General features: G+C 41.7%; 1 protein-coding gene across 2 annotated transcripts in view; it reads left to right on the top strand.

Moving 5' to 3' along the window:
* Tpst (tyrosylprotein sulfotransferase) overlaps nucleotides 1-24,774 on the top strand; it is a 662,871-nt gene that overhangs the window by 566,043 nt on the left and 72,054 nt on the right. For both annotated transcript variants that reach the window (XM_067152638.2, XM_067152640.2), the window contains one exon: nucleotides 15,572-15,702. In XM_067152638.2, coding sequence (XP_067008739.1) covers nucleotides 15,572-15,702 — 131 coding nt within the window. The remainder of the gene's footprint in view (nucleotides 1-15,571; nucleotides 15,703-24,774) is intronic.

Here is a 24,774-nt window from a genome sequence, read left to right as displayed (position 1 = left end):
CGACACAGGGAGGTCTTACGGCGACAATGGGATAGGAGTAGGAAGGAAACGACCGTGACCTTAATTAAAACACAGTCCCAGCATTTGCCTGTACAAAAATTGGAATCCTCAGTAAACCATCTCCAGGACTATATAGCGACAGTGAAGTTCGAACCCACTATCTCCGGAATGCAAGCTGAGGGAGTTAGTGGTGGTGATTATTGTTTTAAGGGGAAGTACAACTGGGTAACCTTTCTCTATCAACACTAATTATAGGGGTAAAATGGAAGGATTCCGACACTACAGAAAATGAAGTGTCGGCCAAAGAAAGACAAGGACTACGAAGGACGTGAAAATTAAATACTCCCTAGGCTTCCACACGTACTATTGCCGAGGTCGGAAAAGAGCAAGAGTTGACCAGGGAAGGTCAGATAGAATGGATGAAAGTGAGGAGTCCGGCACAATTAAGTGGAAGCAATGTCAGGACTTAGCTAAGAGCCTCATGCACCGGGCGAGTTGGCCGTGCGCGTAGAGGCGCGCGGCTGTGAGCTTGCATCCGGGAGATAGTAGGTTCGAATCCCACTATCGGCAGCCCTGAAGATGGTTTTCCGTGTTTCCCATTTTCACACCAGGCAAATGCTGGGGCTGTACCTTAATTAAGGCCACGGCCGCTTCCTTCCAACTCCTAGGCCTTTCTTATCCCATCGTCGCCATAAGACCTATCTGTGTCGGTGCGACGTAAAGCCCCTAGCAAAAAAAAAAGAGCCTCATGCTCGCCAACTCACGCTTCTAAGTTAGGAGCCCGTAGGGCCCATTTTAGTCGCCCCTTACGACAGAAGGGGCTACCGTGGATGTTAATCTACCGCCTTCATCCACATGCTGAGAGCTACGTGACCCAAACCGCGGAGCTACTTGCTCGGTAAACTATAAGTTTGTTGGACATATTGTCTTTAACATTCTAATTTTGGATTCAGTTGTAAACGTTTGGACAGCCTATGTACATACTTGGGGCTGCCTATCCGAGGCACTAAACGCGTACTCAGTTCACCAAACTTGACGAGAGTTCAGTTCTCCTTCTCGAAACCGAAATGTTTCGAAACGAGTTCTCCACTTCCAGAGAGACATATGGCCCTGAGCTTCACTCTGCGTGCGACAAAAATAAGTATTGGATTAATCCCTGGGGGCAAAGACGGCCGGGCATAGAGCTAACCACTCGATTCCACTTAGGGACGTGGTAAGAAACGCCATAGCTTTTACCTTTCACTCCTCCAAGGGCCTTCATGACCTGTACGGAGATTGCTTTGCTTCCCTTTGCTTGTATAAATAATAGTGTATCACTCAAAATAGCACTTTACCAAAGGCCCAGAGTACACGGTGCTGATACACGTGATCTTTTGTCGCAAGGCAGAAGGACCGAGCTCGATAGCTGCAGTCGCTTAAATGCGGCCAGTATCCAGTATTCGGAAGATAGTAGGTTCGAGCCCCACTGTCAGCAGCTCTGAAAATTTTTTTCCGTGGTTTCCCATTTTCACACCAGTCTGTACCTTAATTAAGGCCACGGCCGCTTCCTTTCGACTCCTAGCCTTTTCCTGTCCCATCGTCGCCATAAGACCTGTCTGTGTCGGTGCGACTTAAAGCAAACTAGCAAGGCAGAAGGGTGAGAAAGTTACAGTAGCCAAAATTTTTGAGACTTGTAACAGGTATGTTGGGTTATGGTTTTTCGGATCTTTCCTCTTCAATTCTACGCTTAGGCTAGGATAGTTTTAACGTTGCGCCAACACATTGAAGGTTTTTGGCGACGCAAAGATGGGAAAGGAATAACATTGGGAAGAAAATGGCCGTGGCCTTAATTAAAGTACAGTCCTAGCATTTGCCTGGTGTGAAAATGAGAAACCACGGAAAACTATCTTCAAGGCTGTCGACGGTGGGATTTAAACCCACAGTCTCCCGAATGTAAGCACACAGCTAGGATAGTACCTGGCGTACTTGAATTAATATTACCACAAATTCACGATATATCATGTTGTTCTGTCTTTCAGTAATGTTTGAAACGAGCCTGGTTAAGATGTTTCTTGCCCTTAATAGAGATTCAACGCACTGAGTTGTCTGTATGTGTTCTGATTCTCCGATATCTTCTTCGTGTAGTGAAACTGGGCTGATTTTAACCCCTGAATAGCCGTATAACGTGTAATTGTATGGTAAATTATGTCTATACAAGTTAAAAGCCATTATTGCCACTAGTGTCTCAGGTTTTATGGTCTGAATATTCTGTAAAAGGTGGTTTTTGATATTATTTGAATTCTTGAACTACGAATGTGTTGTAGGCCACCCAACGAGCTAAACTCTCTCGCGGGTTGCCTATAGCTATAGGGGATTGTAAAGTAGGTAGAATCAACATCGGAGGGAATAGCATTGAATGTACTGTATTATCTTTGAGTGGAGAAGGGAACTAATATCATAACGATAACAATACCAGTGTTCTTCCCATAGCCTCAAGATGCATACACATAACTTCTCTGGAACGTTGCTGAAAGAATATATAGTCGCTTATGGGCGCACGTAATATTTTATCAGACTTAATTTTTGATATTATCAAAACATGAGTACCGGTAATTCACCTTCCATGTTGATACAAACCCCGTGGATATTCGCAACAAATATTATGTGGTATAGTTCGTTGTTAGTCGATATACAGGGTCAGTAAATATTTACACAAATACTGTAGTTCGAGGGCAGAAGCGGAAGTAGACTGAGCTTTCATTGTCGAAAACAAGGGGTTTCTTTTTTCCTGTATTGGAAACCTGTAGCATGTACACAGCAGAGCTCTATGCTATATTTAACGTTCTGCGGTACGCGCTGTTCGGTGAACGTCGGCACTTCCTGCGTGAGCTCGTTACAGTCTATCGGTATGTTTCCCGCGGCACCCACTAGTGCAGCGGATTCAGGACTTGCTGGCCGGGATGTGGAGGGTTAGCATCAGAATTATTCTTGTGTGGCTTCCAAGTCACGTGGGTATAGCGGAAACGAGTTAGCTGATAGGGCTGTCAAGGAGGCAGTTATATTCGTTCTCAGCTGAGGCATTTTGAAATGTCTCATTGCGAACTGGAGATGCAGGCCACCCCTCTTTCAAATAAACTGAGAACTATTAAAGGAACTACGAAGGTATGGAAGACTTCCCTTCGGGTCTCTCGGAAAGAAGCAGTGGTATTGTGTCGTCTTCGAATCGGCCATGGTATAGCAACGCACTCCTAATTACTTACTGAAGGGAGAAGACACCCCTACCGGGCGAGTTTGCCGTGCGGTTAGGGGCGCGCAGCTATGAGCTTGCATCCGGGAGATAGTGGGTTCGAACCCCACTGTTGGGAACCCTGAGAATGGTTTTCCGTGGTTTCCCATTTTCACACAAGGCACACAAGGCCGTTTCCTTCCCAGTCCTAGCCTTCTCCTATCCCATCGTCGCCATAAGACCTAAATGTGTGGTTTTGACGTAAAGCAAATATCAAAAAAGACACCCCCTACCTCCCCTCCCCCTTGTTTGTGCTTTTTGCGGTCATCTGACTGTAGTACAGCGATGGCCAAACGCTGCACAGTTCACAGTGTGTATATTTAGCGCGCACTGACTTCGCACGCGTGAAGAGCTTGGTAGGCGTGTCCGCTCTCGAGGAGAGAGAGAGAGACGTAATGTGGTCGGGAGCACTGACCGTAAAGTTGGCCAGGTGTATTATATTAGGGAATATAGCATATACAGTTCAGGACAGTAGTTCGTTGGAAGTGCTGTTGAAAACGTATTGCATTATGAAAAGCATATCAGAAAAGAGAAGAAGTGGCGAAAATTTGCAATCCTTTGAAACGTATGTTTGTGAGAGGTTTTTCCTCTGTAATGAAAATTCACAAGCCACGGTTGCATGCGAGATTATCTGTAGAAAGTGGGCGGAACAGCTTGCGCTTGTTTGTGTGCCGTACGTTTGTGCCGGACATTGGTTTTATCATTACGTTGACAAAGCGTTAATAAGATACAATAGCATTTTGTATGTAATATATTGTTAAATAGAACGTATTGCCACAGGTTTACTCAAACGAGGACATATAGTATGGATCTGTATTTGTTTGTGTATGACGTATAAACAACAATAATGTATATTATATTAAGTTATAATATAATATCTATATACATAAAATAACTTGTCCTGACTGACTGACCGACCGACCGACCGACCGACCGACCGACCCACCGACCGACCGACCGACCGACTGAAACTACTGGACATAAAGAAATGAAATTTTGGCGATACATTCATTTGAACGTGTAGGTACTCGCTAAGGGAGAATTTTTGGATATTCCGTCGCTAAGGGGGTGAAAAGGGGGTTGAATTGTTAAAATGAGGATATCTATATCTCAAAAACTTAAAAGGTTACAGATGTAAAAATTATTTGGATTTTCCTTTAAAAATAAAGAAACTCGTATTTTTTGTTTTCTGAAAATCCCATTAACGGGGGTGAAAACTAGGAGACAAGGGGTTGAATACCTTTTATGAGGAGACTTATATCTCAAAAACTGAAGATGTTACAGACATGAAAATTGAAATTTGGAATCTCGTTTGAATATAAAGAAACACGTATTTTTGTGTTTTTATTTAATCCGATGAATAGGGCGTGAACGGGAATGACAAACGGGGCGAATTTTTAAAAAGACTATATCTGCAAATTATCCAGATACTTAACATATTACAGATTTGAAAACTGGTATTTGAAACTTCCTGTAAAAGTAAAGAAACGTATTTTTTTTTTCGGACTATCCACTTAAGAGTAATTGAAAAAAGAGGGTGAATTATTAAAATTAGCGTATCTATAGTATATCTCAAAAACATAACATGTTGCAGACGTGTAAATTGGTGTTACGAATCTACTTTAATAATAACGAAACAAGTATTCTTTGGTTTTCGGAAAAGACCCTTAAGGGGGGGAGTGAAGGTTTGAAAAATAAGTTGAATTATTTTTATGAGAATGTGTATATACTACAAAAAATATCTAAAGATTTTAAAAACCTGAAAACTGGTATTTGGAAGGTGCTTTAAAAATAAGGAAACATGCAAACACACATTTTTCTGGGTGGGGGGAATCGACTTGGTGGAAGGGGGATGAAAACGGAGATGAATTCCTATTAACAGGATACATATATCTCAAAAACTGAAGATGGTACCAATAAAACCAAAACCAAACCAAACCCCATGCCACTACAGCCCTTGAAGGGCCTTGGCCTACCAAGCGACCGCTGCTCAGCCCGAAGGCCTGCAGATTATGAGGTGACGTGTGGTCAGCACGACGAATCCTCTCTGCCGTTATTCTTGGTTTTCTAGACCGGGGCCGCCATCTCACCGTCAGATAGCTCCTCAATTCTAATCACGTAGGCTGAGTGGACCTCGAACCAGCCCTCAGGACCAGGTAAAATCCCTGACCTGGCCATGAATCGAACCCGGGGCCTCCGTGTAAGAGGCATCCACGCTACCCCTACACCACGGGGCCGGCTGAAGATATTACAGACATGAAAATCTGTATTTGGAATCGTCTTTCAAATTAAAGAAACACGTAATCTTTTGTATTTGGAAGATCCACTTAAGGGGGGTGAATTAATTGAAAAATTAGTTGAATACTTTGTATGAGGATACTTATATCTCAAAAACTAAAGATATTACAGAGGTGAAAATTAGTATTTGGAATCTCCTTTAAAAATAAAGAAACACGTATTTTGGGGGAGGGGGAATCAACTTGGTGGCGGGGGCGGTGAAAAGGGAGTTTAATTTCTTTTTATGAGGATACATAGATGTCAAAACTGAAGATGTTACAGTCGTAATAACTGGCATTTGGAAGGTTTTATAAACAAAGAAACACTTTTTTGTTTTCGGAAAATTCACTTAAAAACTTAAAATGTTTCAGAAGTGAAAATTGATATTTGGAATCTCCTTTAAAAGTAAGGAAACATGTATTTTTGTTTTCGGAAAATACACTTAAGGGTGAAAGGAAGTGACAAAAAGTAATTATTTTTATGGAGAAACTTATATCTCAAAAACTTAAGGTCTCACACGTGAAAATTTTTACTTGGAATCTACTTTAAAAATAAAGTTACGCGCATTTTTGGACGGAGGGGAAGGGAGGGGGAATCAACTCAACGGTCTGGGGTGAAAAAGGAGTTGAATTATTTTTATGAGGATACTTATATCTCAAAAACTGAAGATGTTAGAGACATGAACATTTATATTTGAAATCTTCTTTCGAAGTAAAGAATCACGTGTTCTTTTGTCTATGAGAAATCCAATGAATTGAAAAATTAGTTGAAGTTTTTGTGTGAAGATACTTATATCTCAAAAAATTGTCCGAATCCATGGCTAAATGGTTATCGTGCTGGCCTTTGGTCACAGAGTCCCGGGTTGGATTCCCGGCAGGTTCCGGAATTTTAACCATCATTGGTTAATTTCCCTGGCCCGGGGGCTGGGTGTATGTGCTGTCCTCATTATAATTTCATCCTCATCACTACGCGCAGGTCGCCTACGGGAGACAAATCAAAAACCTGCGCCTGGCAAGCCGAACCCGCCCTGAAATCTCCCGGCACTAAAAGCCATACGCCATTTCATTTCACTAAAAATGTTAAAGACGTGAACATTGGTATTTGGAATCTCATTCAAAAATAAAGAAACACGCACTTTTAGGGAGGGGGATTCAACTTAACCGGTAGGAAGGGTGGTGAAAAAGGAGTTGAATTACTTTCATGAGTATAATTATATCACAAAAACCTAAGATGTTACAAACGTGAAAATTAGTATTTGGAATCTCCTTTAAAATAAAGAAACACGGATTTGCTTTTTTTTCGGAAAATCGACGTAAGGGGTGTGGGATTGAAAATAAGTAAATAAAGAGTTGAAATACGTTTATGAGGATACTTTATCTTAAAAACTGAAGCTGTTACAGACGTGAAAGTTGGTATTTTGAATTTACTTTCAAACTAAAAAACATATATTTTTTGTTTTCGGAAAGACCACTTAAGGCGGGAGAGGGGTGAAAAGAAGTGAGGAAGAATAAGTTGAATAATTGTTATGAGAATACATTTATCTAAAAAACTGTAGGTGTTACAGACGTACAGGCATGAAAACTGGTATTTGAATATCCTTTAAAAATTATGAAACGTCTTTTTTTCTTTTTCTTTTTTTCTTTCGGAAAATCCAATTGAGGGGCTGAAAAGAATTGGAGAAGCGGGTGAGGTTTTAAAATGAGTACCGGTATATCTATATTATATGTTGTCCGGCTCCATGGCTAAATGGTTAGCGTGCTGGCCTTTGGTCACTGGGGTCCCGGGTTCGATTCCCGGTACGGTCGGGAATTTTAACCATCATTCGTTAATTTCCCTGGCACGGGGGCTGGATGTATGTGTTGTCTTTATCATCATTTCATCCTCATGACGACGCGCAGGTCGCCTACGGACGCCAAATCAAAAGACCTGCACCTGGCGAGCCGAACCCGTCGTGGGATCTCCCGGTACTAAAAGCCACACGCCATTTCTTTTTACATTATATGACAAAAACGTAACATGCTAGAAACAAGAAACTTGGTATTTGGAAAGTCCTTTAAAAATACAGGAACCTGTGCCTTTTTTGTTTTCGGAGAAGGCAATTAAGAGGGGGTGAAAAGTAGTTGAATTATTTTTATGAAGATACTCATATCTTAAAAACTGAAAATGTTTCAGACCTGAAAATTGATATTTGGAATCTCCTTTAAAAGTAAGGAAATATGTATTTTTGTTTTCTGAACATACATTTAGATGGGGGTGGGGAAGGACTGATCAAGGGGTTGAATTCTTTTTAAGTATACCCATAAAAAGACTGAATATGTTACAGATGTTGGAATAGGTATTTGGTATCTCCTTTAGAAATATACAGGCATGTATTTGACTTGAGAGAAGACTGTTTCTCGCATGTACAGTTCTATGTCACATGGTCTTCTTAGTGCAAAAGGTAATACCACAAACACGGTTTACAAAGAATTTCTGGGGTAAATGAAATTCAATTTTTGGGTGTCTTTTTATACTTTAGGAATTTTCAGATAGTCTCTTAGTACAATGCCGAGGAACGATTACTCTGATCAAATTACGAAATCCACGCGAGCGAAGCCGCGGGTAATTGCTAGTAATATATGTGCAGTGTGAAATTTTCGGACTCAGAAAGGATGACTGCTACAACTAGGGTTCGAAATGGCTAGTCGAGTTGGTCACCCTGGGAGGAGCAGTTCCGAGGAGTTCCAGTGTGCTGCACGGGTGCGACACTCCTGGTCCCCGTTGCCGTAGTACAAATCCTTGCGGAGTGCGCGAACTAGGCCGTCCTGCGCCGTAGCCTAAAACTTCCAAGTACGATCTCCGTCACTCGACGAGATGACTGGCAGGCAGTAGACCTCATCATCCACTTTCTGACGAAGAGTGGACTGTTTCATCGTGTTTAAAAGAAGTTCGTATTTGTTTTTAAGTTTATATTTTATTGTTAACTACGCATCTATTCTTTTGACTATGTTTTAGCTAGGTTTTTATGTTTTAATATGGTTTGAGCTTTTCACCTCAAAATGCGTTTCACCTAAATTCAATTTTCAAGTTTATTGCTTTTTTCAATGTTTAAATCATTTTAGAGGGAAATAACGCATTGCAAATTAAATCAACTGATTATTTTGAATGCATAATCATTTTCCTTATTGTTATATAAATCCTAAATTTTAATCTGTTATTTCATTTCGTCTCATTTCTTCCCACCAGGGGCCGATGACCTAGATGTTAGGCCCCTTTAAACAGCAAACATCATCGTAACTATCATCATTATTATGTACTATAAATAGGTTGTTTCTGAGATCAGTGCACCTACGAGGAACTTATACAATGCCATGCGCTTTCTTTTTTTTTAGCGACTGTACTTTTGAAGCTAGTTAACAAAGTTTTATTTACGAAGATGCCATTCCTTGAGCTCTGTGGCCCACGGCGTCGGTTCTTCGGACTGTGTAATGGAAGCAGGGCTACTCTCTTTGTTTCACAATACTAATTAATGTTTCTCAAACTGTGTGGGTTGGTAAAGAGAGTTCGGATATCGCCCACAGAATGTGTTCTGTCTTGAAGAAAGAAATTCCAGTTGATGTTACTCAAGACCAATGTACTCGTACATTCAAATTTTATCATCCTATACTTGATTTCGTGTAGCAGGTTCGGACATCGTGGTCAGCAGTCGTGTGGTGCTTACAGGGAGATTGATTGATTGATTGATTGATTGATTGATTGATTGATTGATTGATTGATTGATTGATTACTAGCTATTAAACGTCGCTTTGACGGCACTTGTACGGGAAAGGGCTAGGACTGAGAAGGTCACGGCTGTCACCTCTCGTTTCCTTCCTATCCCCACAGTTTCGGTCGGTAAGACCTTCCTAGGCCACTCTTCCGTTATCATAATCGTCGTCAGTGTTGCTAACCCATAAATCTTTTCTCCGCTAAATTTTAGTTGAAAATCCGCTAACTTCCGCTAAATTTCGAACTGAAGCAAAATCCATATACCAGCTGTTTTAATAAAAGAGATTAACTCAATACTCACCCGTTTCAGAACAGGAGTTCATCATATTCTCCTCCACGCACTGAATGCTCTGAAGCAGATGTGCTGGGTTGAGGTCCTGTGGTTTCATATGAAGCCACATGATAGTGTTCTTGTTCAAAATATATGCTGGCAGTTCACAGCAGCAAAACACATACGGAAATATCAAATCTATTTCGAAAGTTATTTTCACTTTCAATAATGTTTTCATTGTTTTTGATAAGTGCGGACAGAAATAATATCAAATAACTTCGCATTTATATTGCACTGCCAATAGATGTACCGTCGGTATTTGGGATCACTGGGAAGTTCAACCAATTAGTCTTTTAAAGTTTAATTATTTAACCACGCTTTACGAAATATCTGACTTATTTTTAATCTTTCCTATCGATATCATGACGCACGTACCCAAAAGAACCTGATGTCAAAAGAAACACGTCAACAAACACGACACTACCTGGCTCATCAAAAATACAATAACGATCGTAACAAATTCTGACTGAGGCTGTGGGCCTGAGCTGGTGTAGAAAACGAGTGGTAGTATGAAGCATAAGTTCAATACAATGGGAATAAGTAGACCATTATACCGTAGTAAGTTCTATATTATTTTTGTGCTGGTGATGAAGGACGATATTGTTACCGCTGAAAATCGCTAAAAGAAATTTGAAAATCCGTCAAAAAATCCGCTGCCCGGTAAATGGAAAATTTATCCGCTGTTCCATTTTAAAATCCGCCAAATTTGGCGGAAAATCCGCTGAGTTGGCAACACTGCTCTTGTCTATGCCTTCAGTCTTTGACGGGTCACACATATCATATATTTTCCTACGATTAGTGTTAAGGGAGAATAACTGCTTACATTTCAACAAAATTGCTGCATGTAATAGAGAACTGACTTTACTATGACTCTTCGAGACTTCATACCTCATGTGGAAACTGTAGTGTCACACAGGTAATATCCTCTGACCTAAAATGAAATATTGTATCATTATTTTTTGTATTTAGTGTAAATTTAAAAAACGGGTATAACAGGTTTTTGTTCAAAATACCAATTTATAAAAATTGTATTACTTTAAAATAACATTAACATTTATACTAACTATGCTGGTGGAAACAACAAGCGCACTAAATTTGTTTTATTATTTACCATGTTTGTTTTCCTTTCTCCGTGTTTTCAGTTTCTTAAAATACTACTTTCTTTTTGTTTACTAACAAGTTCTATTCTTTATAATGTACATTATGTTGTATAGAAGCCACCTGTTAATGGAGGATGTCTCTGTTGGTGGTGTATATATTTAAATTAATTAATTCATTCATTCATTAAATAAATAAATACGTGTACTTCCTCTTAAAACAACGTGACCTCTGTACATCAGTGGTAGTGCCGGCCTTTGGATTGCAAGATCATGGGTTCATACCAGTAGCGGTACGCTAGTCGGGGTTTTCAAGGGCGGAAAATCGCCTATTTATCACTCCATACTTTGTCGACCTGTAAATATCGCTGGTGACACAGTTGATGTTTATCCGACAAAATTAATAAAACTCAACCATAGATTGCCCAGCAGAGATCCAGTTAATGGAATGTCGAAATTGACGTGCTGACAACCTAAATGGCATCAAATAAAAATGTCTTGTACTGCTTGTGAGCCCGCCCCGTGCCTCTTTCCTGGAGGCCCCGGGCTCGGTTCCCGGCCAAGTCATGAATATTTTTATCTGGGTCTAAGGGCTGGTTCGAAGAGCACAGAGCCTACGTGATTACAATAAAACTGAGGAGCTATCTGACGGTGAGATGGCGGCCCTGTTCTAGAAAACCAAAAATAACGTCTTGCCAACCACACGTCGCCTCATAATATGATGGCCTTCGGGAATGAGCAGCCGTCGCTGGGTAGGCCACGACCCTTCAGGGCTCTTCCGCCATCGGGTTTGGTTTGGTTTTGTACTGCTTGTACTTGGTATGATGATATGAGTCTATGGAAGCAAGCAGGTTTTATATACCTTTTGATAATGCAGCCATTGTTACGAGTCATCCAGTTTTACGTGAAATTAGAACCACAGGCACGGAACTTTTTGGGATTCAAACCGCGGAAACCATTGTGGAAATCCAGTAAATATCCCACTGGATTATCATGCATCCGTCCCTGTTTGGGGCAAATATTAAGAAGGAAGTGGTCTTTAATTTGTGTAACCTGGTCACACTACATGCATTTTTCAAGAGTGGTTACATATTTGATCGTTCTGAATGCTGTTCTGCGCCGAACGAATCACTGTTCACTCCATATAAAATCAAAGGATTCCTTTAATGGTTTATGAAGATCTTACATGAACGCCATAAGCTGACTCCCCCTGTTTATGCGATTACATTCATTTGCTGAGATTTGAGATGCTGAGATCAAAAACAGGGCATATCACTAAATAGTAGTTTTAAGATATATATACATTTTTGTATATAATTCTGTATAATAATATTCCTACACCTTACAGTTAACCCTGCATTCTCATTAGTAAGATTAAAGTCATATACCAAAATATGTAATCATATAATAAAGACACATACTAGGAAACTGATATAGAAAATGACTGACAAATCCCATTTTTTTATTTAAACAACACTCATTTTACTAAAAATAAAGTTTAATTTTAAAAAATCATACAATTTTATAGCAAAATGCGTTCTTGATCATTTAAACATATTAATACGCATTCTACCAAGTGTATAAACATGCGTCATATGCCAAAACATACATATCAAATTCGACGCTGTCATGGAAAGAAAATAAGATAGCGTGAGGGATGTTCCACCATTTAACACTTTGTGTTATGTTGGGTATTCAGCCCAAAGGCTGGTTTGATCCTCTACAGCTCCACCAACAGCTGTCATAAATTGCCTAGGTGTCACTGAAGAGGCGTACTAGGGAAATGAGGAGTGAGGTAGTTTCCCGTTGCTTTCCTCACAGAGTCAGAAGTTTCTCTTACATATCAGTCTGCCATGCCCACTGAAATGCATGCACCAACTGCCCCTATGAGCGATATTTTCACACCATTCTTAACAGCGACTGGCTGCATAAGGAACGGTGTTGCTAGAATCGCTCATACCTCGGTCACTTTCATATTGTCAAAGCCAAGGATGAGACTGAGACAGGTTAATGAGAGTAACAAATATACCAGAAGACATAGTGCACTGTAAACACTACATCCTGCCAGCAAAGGCATCAACTCATTGTAAAATATATTAAATTTATTGGGCGAAGACCGGTTTCGACTCCCTTGGAGTCATCATCAGTTCTTGTTGAATATCAAATCAAGGGGAATCTGACAACAATCATCATTAGGTCGCCTACATGCAGTTCGACTGGTTGACATAAGAACATAATAAAAATTATATACATAATGGCGATTGCCTGAACATACATCAGTGGGTTGCAAAACATTACCTTGAAATGTAACGTACACATGTTCAGCAATACTTGGAACTTAAAAAGTTCTTGGTTCTGGATTAAACTGACATGTCATATTTGTGTATATTTTCAACCAGTGCATATGTTTCCAGTGTTCCGTGTTCCATGAACACACGACAGTTCAAGCCAGAACCAAGAACTTTTTAAGTTCCAAGTATTGCTTAACATGTGTACGTTACATTTCAAGGTAATATTATGCAATCCATTCATGTATTTTCAGGCAATCGCCATTATATATATATAATTTTTTATTATCTTCTTATGTCAACCAATCGAACTGTATGTAGGCAACTTAATGATGATTATCAGGTTCCCCTTGATTTGATATTCAACAAGAACTGGTGATCGAGCTCGATAGCTGCACTCGCTTAAGTGCGGCCAGTATCCAGTAATCGGGAGATAGTGGGTTCGAACCCCACTGTCGGCAGTCCTGAAGATGGTTTTCCGTGGTTTCCCATTTTCACACCAGGCAAATTCTCGGGCTGTACCTTAATTAAAGCCACGGCCGCTTTCTTCCCATTCCTAGGCCTTTCCTATCCCATCGTCGCCATAAGACCTATCTGTGTCGGTGCGACGTAAAGCAAATCGCCAAGAAGAACAAGAACTGATGGTGACTCCAAGGGAGTCGAAACCGGTCTTCGTCCAGTAAATTTAATATATTTTACAATGTGTTGAATCGTGGAACATCCCTCAAACTCTATCTTATTAGCTATACGTCAACACGGAAATGAAGATCATAACCTGCGATGGAAAGACAAGTCAATAACTTATCAGTATCTTGGCTTGTAACACGGAAGGGATAATACAAAAGGATTTTCTTACTAAATAACCCAGATTATTTTGTCACACAGCTATATTCATATTTGATTTGGATCCCACGAACCTACTACGCTGGCGTAGCAGGGGGAGAGGTGATACTCACACGTGGCGCGCCCCAGGTGGCGGATAAGGAGGTCCTAACCGGCTTGCCGGCGGACTTGAGGGAAATAAAACACCTCTCGCGAACCAAACACACAAACGCAGGCGGTATCCCCTGCCAGTGTAAGAGGCTACTAAAAGGGGCGACCAAGGGATGATTGTATTAGAACCATGAAACTACTTGTGATTAGTAGGTCTACCACCACGCGGGGAACACCATGGGTCGCTTTTACTTGCGCGTAGTACCACTGTTAGGTACCAAATAGGTTTGTGATTAGTAGCAACAGAGTACGTTGCCGGCTTCTACAATACCTGTGATTAGTATCACTTCTGGAGCGACACCATGGTTCTGGCTTCCCTATGATTAGTACCCACTATATGAGGAACACCACGGGATAGTGCGGATCCCTGTGGTTAGTACACGTATGTGATGAACACAATAGGTTTGCGTTGCCTGTAAATGGCACCACAATGTGCGCAACACCATAGGTCTGTATTCCACGTGCAAATTTCATTACCTGTGAGTAGTACCATAATGTGTGGAATGCCGCGAGTCTACGCTACTTTTCATTAGTACCGCAACATGACAAATACCAGTGATAAGTACCATTATGAGGGGCCTATGACTTGGATTTTGGACCCCTGTAGACTAAAAGAATCATCGATTCAGTATTATGCTATAGACGCAGTCCCTTGGTCAGTAATACTATTGTTTCACGTCAGTTTCTGTGAATGCGAAACATTGCGGTTCTGATCTACTGATTGTTTTAAATTTATATCCATCCATTCATTCTTCGTCCTCCCGTTTTGAATTCTGGTCAGTGGAAGATTTTAGGCTTTTAATTTGTTATTCCATTTCGTCTCACTTCGTACAATTAGGGGCCGATGACCTAGATGTTAGGCCCCTTTAAGCACGAAGCATCATCATCATCATCATCATCATCATCACTCCTGATCACTATCCCAAATTTCACTTTCGCACGACACAAAATTTCAACACTGGTTAAGACAGGGAATGAGTTACAGAACAAGTACCATTTTAGCATCAACAGATGCGGAATCATATAAAGATAAGAACCATAGTAATAACTCATAAAGTGCCAAAATGATGACTAGTCCCTTTTTTTAATCTTAGCGCCTCAGTTATAGCGCATTTCATGACAGTAGCTTTCTCACACTGTTATTGAATTGGCGTATGGCTTTTAGTGCCAGGAGTGGCGAAGGACATGTTCGGCTAACCAGGTGCAGGTCTTTTGAATTGACTCCCGTAGGCGACCTGCGCTCGTGATGAGGATGGCATGATGATGAAGACGACACATACATCCAGCCCCCGTGCCAGCGAAATTAATCAATGATGTTTAAAATTCCAGGCCTTGCCGGGAATCGAACCCGGGACCCCTTTGACCAAAGGTCAGCACGCTAACCATTTAGCCATGAAGCCGGACACACTGTTATTAAATTCAAGATAGAGAATAATGAAATAAGGTGGTGAAATGTATTAGTAGTGCAAGGTACTGATTTCAGGTACGGTAATTCTCCTTTGTATTATAGAAATAATGAATTCTGTATATGAGTAATTTAATCAAACAGTGGTGTTTGTTATTCGTGTTTCAGCGCTACGTGCTTAGCAATGACCGCAAGGTGTATTCGTATGACCGCTACATGCCCCTTATCTTCATCGGAGGAGTCCCCCGCTCTGGCACTACCCTCATGCGAGCCATGTTGGATGCGCACCCTGATGTCAGGTAAGCTACAGTACCTTCTTATATGTTTTATGTTGCTAAATCTTCACCCTGGGAGCTAGTTGGATCCTCAAATAGCACTGCCTCTGCAAAAACCGATGGTGGTGCCATAATGAGGCATTAAAGACATGATGAGTAGTGAGATAAATTGTCGTTGTTTTCCTCACTGGGCCAGAAAGTGATATTGCATCACGGCAGACCCTGTGAATAGCATCTTTCATAACGTCGAGGTGTACCCATACCTCAGCTGGCCGGGCTGAGTGGCTCATATGGTTGAGGCGCTGGCCTTCCGACCCCAACTTGGCAGGTTCGATCCTGGCTCAGTCCGGTGGTATTTGAAGGTACTCAAATACGTCAGCCTCGTGTCGGTAGGTTTACTGGCACGTAAAAGAACTCCTGCGGGACTAAATTCCGGCGCCTCGGCGTCTCCGAAGACCGAAAAAGTAGTTCGAGGGAGGTAGAGCGCACGGATGGATTTGCCAAAGCCGTTTATAATAAACTTTTTAACATATAGATTAATTAACAATACAAACTGCATAATAGAAAACTAACAGATAAAAACAGATGTACTCTGATTTCTAAATACATAGACAGAAAATCAAAAATATTTTATGTGCATACGATAAGCCTTCCAACTGTGACATGACGCTCATGTTACACCATATTTCAAAACATTGGTATGGCTACGCATAAATGAGCGAAAGAATTTTCACCTCACTTGTTTACCAACTGCTTTCGACGAACACTCCTACTTACCTATTTTCTAATATTGTTTTTCCTCATTCCATGAAATTAGTACCCGTTCTGGATTTTCCTACTTTAAACTCCACTAAATCGAATGACAAGGAAAGATGGATGACAATGAACTGTGAAGAAATAGAAGAACGAAATAAAGACCATGAGAGTTTCAAGTTATACAAGAAAGTAAAAGAGATAGCTGGGCTGTACAGAAAACAGACGCCAATGACTCTCTTTGATGACACCAGCAAACCCATCCTAGATGAACAAAAAGTCATACAGACCTGGACAGAATACATAAACGAATTGTTCAGTGATGACAGAGGTGAAATTGTGTACTTACACAATGTGAAAGGTCCAAAAGTAACAAAAGAAGAAGTATTACATTCACAATATCACCTAATGGTAAAGCAGTAGGACCAGACCAGATACCAGCCGAGGTTCTAAAACTAATAACTGAAGAGAATGTTGACCAATTTGGTAAACTTTTCAATACAATTTATGATACTGGAATAATCCCAGAGGACTGGTTGCAATCGACATTCATCGCAATACCTAAAAAGTCTCATCCAAAGAAATGCAGTGACTACCGTCTCATAAGTCTGATGAGTCATATGCTAAAAGAATTCTTACGTATAATACACGCACGCATTAGAACAAAGTGCGAAATAGACTTGGATGACAACCAATGGTTTTCAGAAATGCCTTTGGCACACGAGAAGCCTTATTCAGCGTCAATGTCCTGCTCCACCGGGCGAGTTGGCCGTGCGCGTAGAGGCGCGCGGCTGTGAGCTTGCATCCGGGAGATAGTAGGTTCGAGTCCCACTATCGGCAGCCTTGAAGATGGTTTTCCGTGGTTTCCCATTTTCACACCAGGCAAATGCTGGGGCTGTACCTTAATTAAGGCCACGGCCGCTTCCTTCCAACTCCTAGGCCTTTCCTATCCCATCGTCGCCATAAGACCTATCTGTGTCGGTGCGACGTAAAGCCCCTAGCAAAAAAAAAAAAAGTCCTGCTCCAAAAATGCCGCCAACTACACAAAGATGTATTTGCATGTTTCATTGGCTATGAGAAAGCTTTTGATAGAGTGAAACATGAAAAATTGATAGAGATTCTCCAACGAAAACATCTCGATGGAAAAGACATACGTATCATACAGAATCTCTACTGGGGCCAACAAGCAACAGTCAAAATCAACCAAACCAAAACATCAGATGTGAAAATCAGAAGAGGGGTACGCCAAGGTTGTATTCTGTCGCCGCTCCTTTTTAATATGTATTCTGACATCATTTTTAAAGAAGCTGTGTAATATTAGAGTGATGTATATATGTCAGGAGCCTGTAGGTAGCACCATTTCCCTTTGGTGTGATGCACTTCTCTCTGGCGCTACCAGATGGCCTTCGGATGTCCCCTGGCAGCTCGGTGTGAGAGGGAGAGGGAGGGTGAGTGGACGTGCCCTGGACATAAGGGACGGAGACATTATGTTTACTTGAGTGTTAGTGGCAGCGTAGCCCTGCATTGTGCAGCTTAGTCCTGCACCAGTGTATTAACTACCTATAGGCCTACAGCATGTATTGATTGTTCACATGACAATGTTTAATATAGTTACTGAAGTTTACCGTTGTTTATATTATCCCTTCTTGCATCCTGTGAGAGAACCAGCCTCATGGCAATACAGTCCACTTCACAATACTAAAATAATTATTTCAAGTTTATTCATGGCCATCACGGGCCGGATGCATAGAAGGTGTACTTTAAAATTAACGGATTGTGCATACTGTGAACTAAATGTAGTTTCGAGAGTGTTGTGACTGTGATACAATATACGCTTGTGCATATCGGCCAGTCGTTCGAACGTGTGTTGGAAGCAGCCATATTGCGGCGTGACGTCACATTCATTGCGCTGACACTGGATCCAGCACCATTGCGAGTTCATCAGCAGAATCAACAATTGGTAAGCTCAGTTCATATACTTCCTTTCATTTGTCAAATCCTTGCACACAATGGATCCCGATATTAGAAAGTCATTAATAAAGAAGCGTGGAATCGCGAAATCGAAGGTAACCAACATAAAGAAATATACCGATTCTTTAACTGGTCATATTGATAAATTCAGTGTTAAGGTTAGACTTGATGCTTTACAACAAGCGTGGCAGGACTATACTGTCGTGCAAGATCAACTAGAAATAGAAGATGACGACTCCCAACATCATGAGAGGGATAGGGAACAATTCTCAGAGGTGTATTATGATCTGCAGGCTCATATGACGAGATTAATCGAAGATCAAGAGGGCAGTAATTTTCCACCAAGTTTACATTCTGTGGGCTCAGGCAGGGCTAATGTAAAACTGCCGCCTATAAAGGTGCCTGTGTTTAATAACAATATTATTGACTTCAGACATTTTTATGACACATTCAATTCCTTGGTGATCAATAATGACACTATAGATAAGATTCAGAAATATTATTATTTATTGTCAGCAGTATCAGGTGAAGCACATAAATTAATTGAGAACTTGCCGGTCACTGCTGACAATTTCGATATTGCCTGGAATCTGATCTGTGAGAGATATGACAATCCACGCTTAGTAGCCAGTACACATATAAAGGCATTGTTATCTCCGCCAGCAACAAATAAGGATTGCCCACATTCCCTACGCATTTTATTAAGTCATTGTAAGGGTCATTTAAATGCCATTGAAGCACTAAAATTGTCAACTCCACTACATGAACTAATCATTTCACAGCTGTATTTAGATAAGGTTGATGCCAATACTAGGAAGGACTGGGAACTCATGTTATCAGCAAAACAATCTCCATCACTCGACGAATTTCTACAATTCTTAGAAAAAAGGTGTCATGCCTTAGAATTAATTAAATCTAACATGCCTAGCATTATCCAACAAGAGAAAACAAAACCTAAATTAAACAGAGTTACTAAACACAGCTACGTTTCAACTAACAATGCATGTGTAGCCTGTAAGCTCTCTCATCCTATCTATAAATGTGGAAGATTTAGGGACATTAGTGTTCAAGAAAGGTTAGACATTGTTAAGGAACATCAACTGTGTTTCAATTGCTTGGCTAGTGGGCACAATGCTGTTAATTGTCCATCAGGTAATGTGTGCCGTCAGTGTGGCAAGGCACATCATACACTTGTCCATCAGCACCATACACAGTCTGCCATGCCAGTAAGTGCCGAGAATAGTACGGAGTCGGATTCGGCACAAGACTCACACGAAGGATTCGGTTCCTATTGTTCCTTTAAACCTAAGGCTTCTGCTCATGTATTGCTTGCTACAGCCGTTGTCATGGTCTGTAATCAGTTGGGACAACTTCAAAAATGCAGAGCTCTTCTAGACTCTGCATCACAAACTAATTTCATCACAGAATCCTTAGTTCAGAAGCTCCGGTTGAAGAAGTCTCGCATATCTTTTCCAATCCAAGGGATTAATGAGGTAATGTCCGAGTCGAAACACTCAGTATCTCTGCATTTACAGTCTACTGCAAGCAATTACAAGGCAACAGTCACTTGCGCTGTACTACCACGTATTACGGGAGACATGCCATCTGTGAAGCTTTGCTATGATGATTGGAATCTCCCAGATGACATCCAACTCGCGGATCCTAACTTCCATCAGCCAGGAGGAATAGATTTACTTCTAGGTGCTGAAATCTTTTTCGAAATTTTGCGTTGTGGGAAGATGACCAAACCAGGGAACTATCCAGTGTTGCAAGAAACAGAGCTTGGATGGATACTGTCCGGAACAATAAATGCATCGAGCACACCGTCTTCAACTGTACAGCCGCAACGCTCATTCTTCATCCGTGGAGAAACCTCATTGGATGACCAGCTTCAACGGTTCTGGGAACTAGAAGACCTCCCAAACAAACCTCGAACGATTGAAGAGATGAGATGTGAAGAACACTTCTCTCACAACACAACGAGAGATTCTACAGGTCGCTACATTGTCCGCCTTCCTCGTCGCTCAGAAGTGGGTCCGGTGGGAGACTCATGCTCACACGCAAAACAGAGGTTGCTACAGTTAGAACGTCGTTTGCATAGACAACCAGATGTTCGGCGTGCCTACAATGAATTCATGTCGGAATATGAGCAACTAGGTCACATGACAGAAGTTCCAGACAATGGCAGTTCCGAAAGAGAAGTGTTCTACTTGCCGCACCACCCCGTCTTCAAGGATACAAGTAGCACCACGAAAACCCGAGTAGTGTTCGATGGTTCTGCGCGATCTAGCAACGGACTTTCACTGAACGACACATTAATGGTGGGCCCCAACATACAACAGGATCTTTACTCCATTATTTTGCGTTTCCGGATGCAGCCTGTAGCATTTTCTGCTGACATTTGCAAAATGTACAGACAGGTTTACGTGCACCAGCTAGACTCTCCACTCCAGCGCATCCTCTGGAGATCACGCCCAGATCAGAATATTAAAATCTATGAATTGACAACGGTAACGTACGGTACAAGTTGTGCACCATTTCTTGCAACACGTGTTCTACAACAACTAGCCGATGACGAAATGAAACAATTTCCATTAGCATCTCAAATCCTGAAGAGGGACTTCTATGTCGATGATTTAATCACCGCGACTGGAACGGTTGAAGAAGCTGTACAACTACAAGATGATTTAATCGCCTTGCTCGAAAGGGGAGGGTTTGAGCTTCGAAAGTTTTCAGCCAACCGTAGCGAGCTTCTGGAAAGAATTCCACCCACCTGTAAGGAAACTCAAGATTTGATTTCACTCGATACACATGATAGTGTCAACACCCTCGGCTTACTTTGGAACCCGTCAACAGACCATTTCCTGATAAGAAGCATTTCAAGAACGATGGATAACAAGATCCCTGCAAGACACTTTATAACTAAGCGTGAGGTCGCGTCCATAGTTGCTTCTACATTTGATCCGTTGGGACTCATAAGCCCAGTTGTTATTACATATAAGGTGTTCTTGCAAGACTTATGGAGCTCTGGTTTGGGCTGGGATGATCCTTTCTCAGACGAATTGCAGGATAAGTGGCTCAGCCTAGTAAACCTTCTACAACACTTGAACTACATTAGAATTGAGCGGCTTGTGGTTCCTCACCTCGCTTCCAATATACAACTTCATGGATTTTGTGACGCTAGTGAAAGAGCATATGGAGCTTGCCTCTACATTCGTGCCATGGATGTTCACGGCACAATCACAAGCAAACTATTATGCGCCAAATCAAGAGTGGCTCCAGTGAAACGGATCACTCTGCCCAGACTGGAACTCTGTGGAGCAGCATTACTCGCAAGATTAACTGAAAGGGTAGTTCCTGTTGTTGGACTCGACATCCATAGCATTCATTTATACTCTGATTCTATGATTGTGCTCGCCTGGATAATGGGCACACCCACCCGCTGGAAGACCTTTGTAGCTAACAGTGTGTCTCAGATTCAGCAGCAGACCAACATGGAATCCTGGAGACATGTATCCACGCACGACAATCCAGCAGATCTAATCTCTATGGGCACAGATCCCGCAGCACTTCAGTCAACGCCATTGTGGTGGAAGGGCCCGAAATGGCTCGAAGAACAGAATGAATTCTGGTTAAATTCAACTCTCAGAGACCTTCCTCAAGACTTGCCCGAAGTACGACCAGTCACCTCACTGTTAACCACCTCAGGAGCCTCCGAAGATGTATCGAAAGGTATTCCTCTTACAGTAAACTAGTCCGAATAGTTGCTTATTGCAAACGCTTCGTCCTAAACTGCCGCAACCCTCAACACAAACACATCACACCACTCTCTTCAACGGAGCTTGAAGAGGCAAGCCTGACCTGTATTAGACTGATTCAGCAGGTCAGCTACCCACGTGAGATCGAAGCCTTAAGCAAGGGGCAGCCTATTTCCCATAAGAGCAAGATTTTATGTCTAAGCCCTTTTTTGGATGAAATACAAATTTTGAGAGTTGGAGGAAGACTTGTCAACTCAGACCTAGACTACGATAGGAAGCATCAAATAATCCTCCCTCCTAATCACCATTTCACTCGTCTACTCATTCAATATGAGCACCACAGACTTCTCCACGCTGAGATTCAGCTACTGCTCACATCCTTACGATCTAGGTACTGGATTCCTAGAGCAAGACAAACCATTCGATCAGTCGTCCACAAATGTATGCAGTGCTTTAGGCTTAAGGCAAAGAATGCAAGTCAACTCATGGGCCAACTGCCAAAGGCTCGCATCCAGAAGTCTCGTCCATTCCTGTCCTCAGGTGTTGACTTTGCAGGGCCAGTTGATGTTAAAATAGGATCCAGGAAGGGTAAATCGATCTACAAATGCTATGTTGCAATATTCGTTTGCTTCAGCACGAGAGCTGTACATATCGAACCTGTCACAGGTTTGACATCTCAGGCATTCATCGCAGCCCTCAGAAGATTCGTTTCCCGTCGTGGACATATTCAAGATCTCTACAGTGATAATTCTACAACATTCGTTGGGGCTAATAAGGAACTGCAGCAAATGCTGAAGGACGAACAATTCAACAAGGAAATGAGCAATCATGCTGCAGCATCAAAATTCAAATCGCACTTCATTCCGGCACGTTCCCCACACTTTGGCGGAATATGGGAGTCCGCAGTGAAGGCGATGAAGTTCCACTTCCGTCGGGTTGTGGGTCAAACAGTTTTAACCTACGAAGAGTTGGTTACCATACTCACGCAAATTGAAGCTTGCCTCAATTCTAGACCATTGTGTGCATTATCCGATGACCCTAGCGATCCTTCTATTCTCACACCTGGTCACTTTCTCATTGGAGCTCCACTCGTGTCCATTCCTGACCCTGATATGACTGAGTCTCATCCAAACAGACTGTCACGCTGGCAACACCTTCAGCAGATGCAGCAGCACTGGTGGCGACGATGGTCCAAGGATTATCTTCACACTTTGCAACAGAGGAAGAAATGGTCCACGTCGCATCCGAATCTTCAAGCAGGCACGCTTGTTCTGCTGAAGGAAGATCATCTGCCACCTTTGCAGTGGAAGATGGGCATTATTGAGCAGGTGTTTCCAGGAAGGGACAATTTAATAAGAGTTGCCGACGTCCGATGCAGTTCCAATATCTTAAGGCGTGCTATCACGAAGCTGGTGCCTCTGCCTCCTCCTTAACTCTCTGTGCATATTGTCATATAATTGTGTTTTGAACAGGTTCAACGGGGCGGAGGATGTGTAATATTAGAGTGATGTATATATGTCAGGAGCCTGTAGGTAGCACCATTTCCCTTTGGTGTGATGCACTTCTCTCTGGCGCTACCAGATGGCCTTCGGATGTCCCCTGGCAGCTCGGTGTGAGAGGGAGAGGGAGGGTGAGTGGACGTGCCCTGGACATAAGGGACGGAGACATTATGTTTACTTGAGTGTTAGTGGCAGCGTAGCCCTGCATTGTGCAGCTTAGTCCTGCACCAGTGTATTAACTACCTATAGGCCTACAGCATGTATTGATTGTTCACATGACAATGTTTAATATAGTTACTGAAGTTTACCGTTGTTTATATTATCCCTTCTTGCATCCTGTGAGAGAACCAGCCTCATGGCAATACAGTCCACTTCACAATACTAAAATAATTATTTCAAGTTTATTCAGAAGCTTTGCATGATGTTGAACTGGGGGTGAAAGTAAATGGTGTTTTGATCAATAATATTAGATATGCAGATGACACTCTGATTCTGTGCAACACTATAGAAGGCCTTCAAGAACTCCTGAACAGAATCCATGTCAGAGGTTTACAGTGTGGTCTCAATATAAATGTAGAAAAAACTAAGTTAATGGTATTTAGCAGAAATAGTAATGCAAATGTCACCTTGTCATTAAACAACCATAAAATAGAACAAGTCCACCAGTTCAAGTACCTCGGCAGCATAATAACAGAGAGTACGGATCCAGATAAGGAAATCAGATGCAGAATTGAGAACGCTAGAGCTGCATTTCACAGGATGAGCTCTTTGTTCTGTAATAATCATCTAAATCTGAAGCTCAGACAGAGATTAATGAAGTGCTACATCTGGTCAGTACTGTTATATGGAGCAGAAACATGGACCTTAAAAGCCGCAAGTATCAAACGACTTGCCGCCTTTGAAATGTGGTTGCACAGAAGAATGCTTAGAATACCCTGGACAGATATGATAACAAACGATGAAGTCCTAAGGAGAGCTAGGACAAAGCAAGAACTAATAACAACTATAAAAGTTCGCAAAACAGCTTATCTAGGCCACATATTAAGATGAAACAAATATGGCCTCAAAAAATTCATTCTCCAAGGTAAAATAGAGGGCAAACGGCGAGTTGGCAG

This window comes from Anabrus simplex, chromosome 8 (assembly GCF_040414725.1).
Source record: "Anabrus simplex isolate iqAnaSimp1 chromosome 8, ASM4041472v1, whole genome shotgun sequence".
In the NCBI taxonomy this organism is placed as follows: domain Eukaryota; kingdom Metazoa; phylum Arthropoda; class Insecta; order Orthoptera; family Tettigoniidae; genus Anabrus; species Anabrus simplex.
The sequence above is the reverse complement of the archived record's forward strand: the minus strand, read 5'-3'. Positions and strand labels throughout refer to the sequence as shown.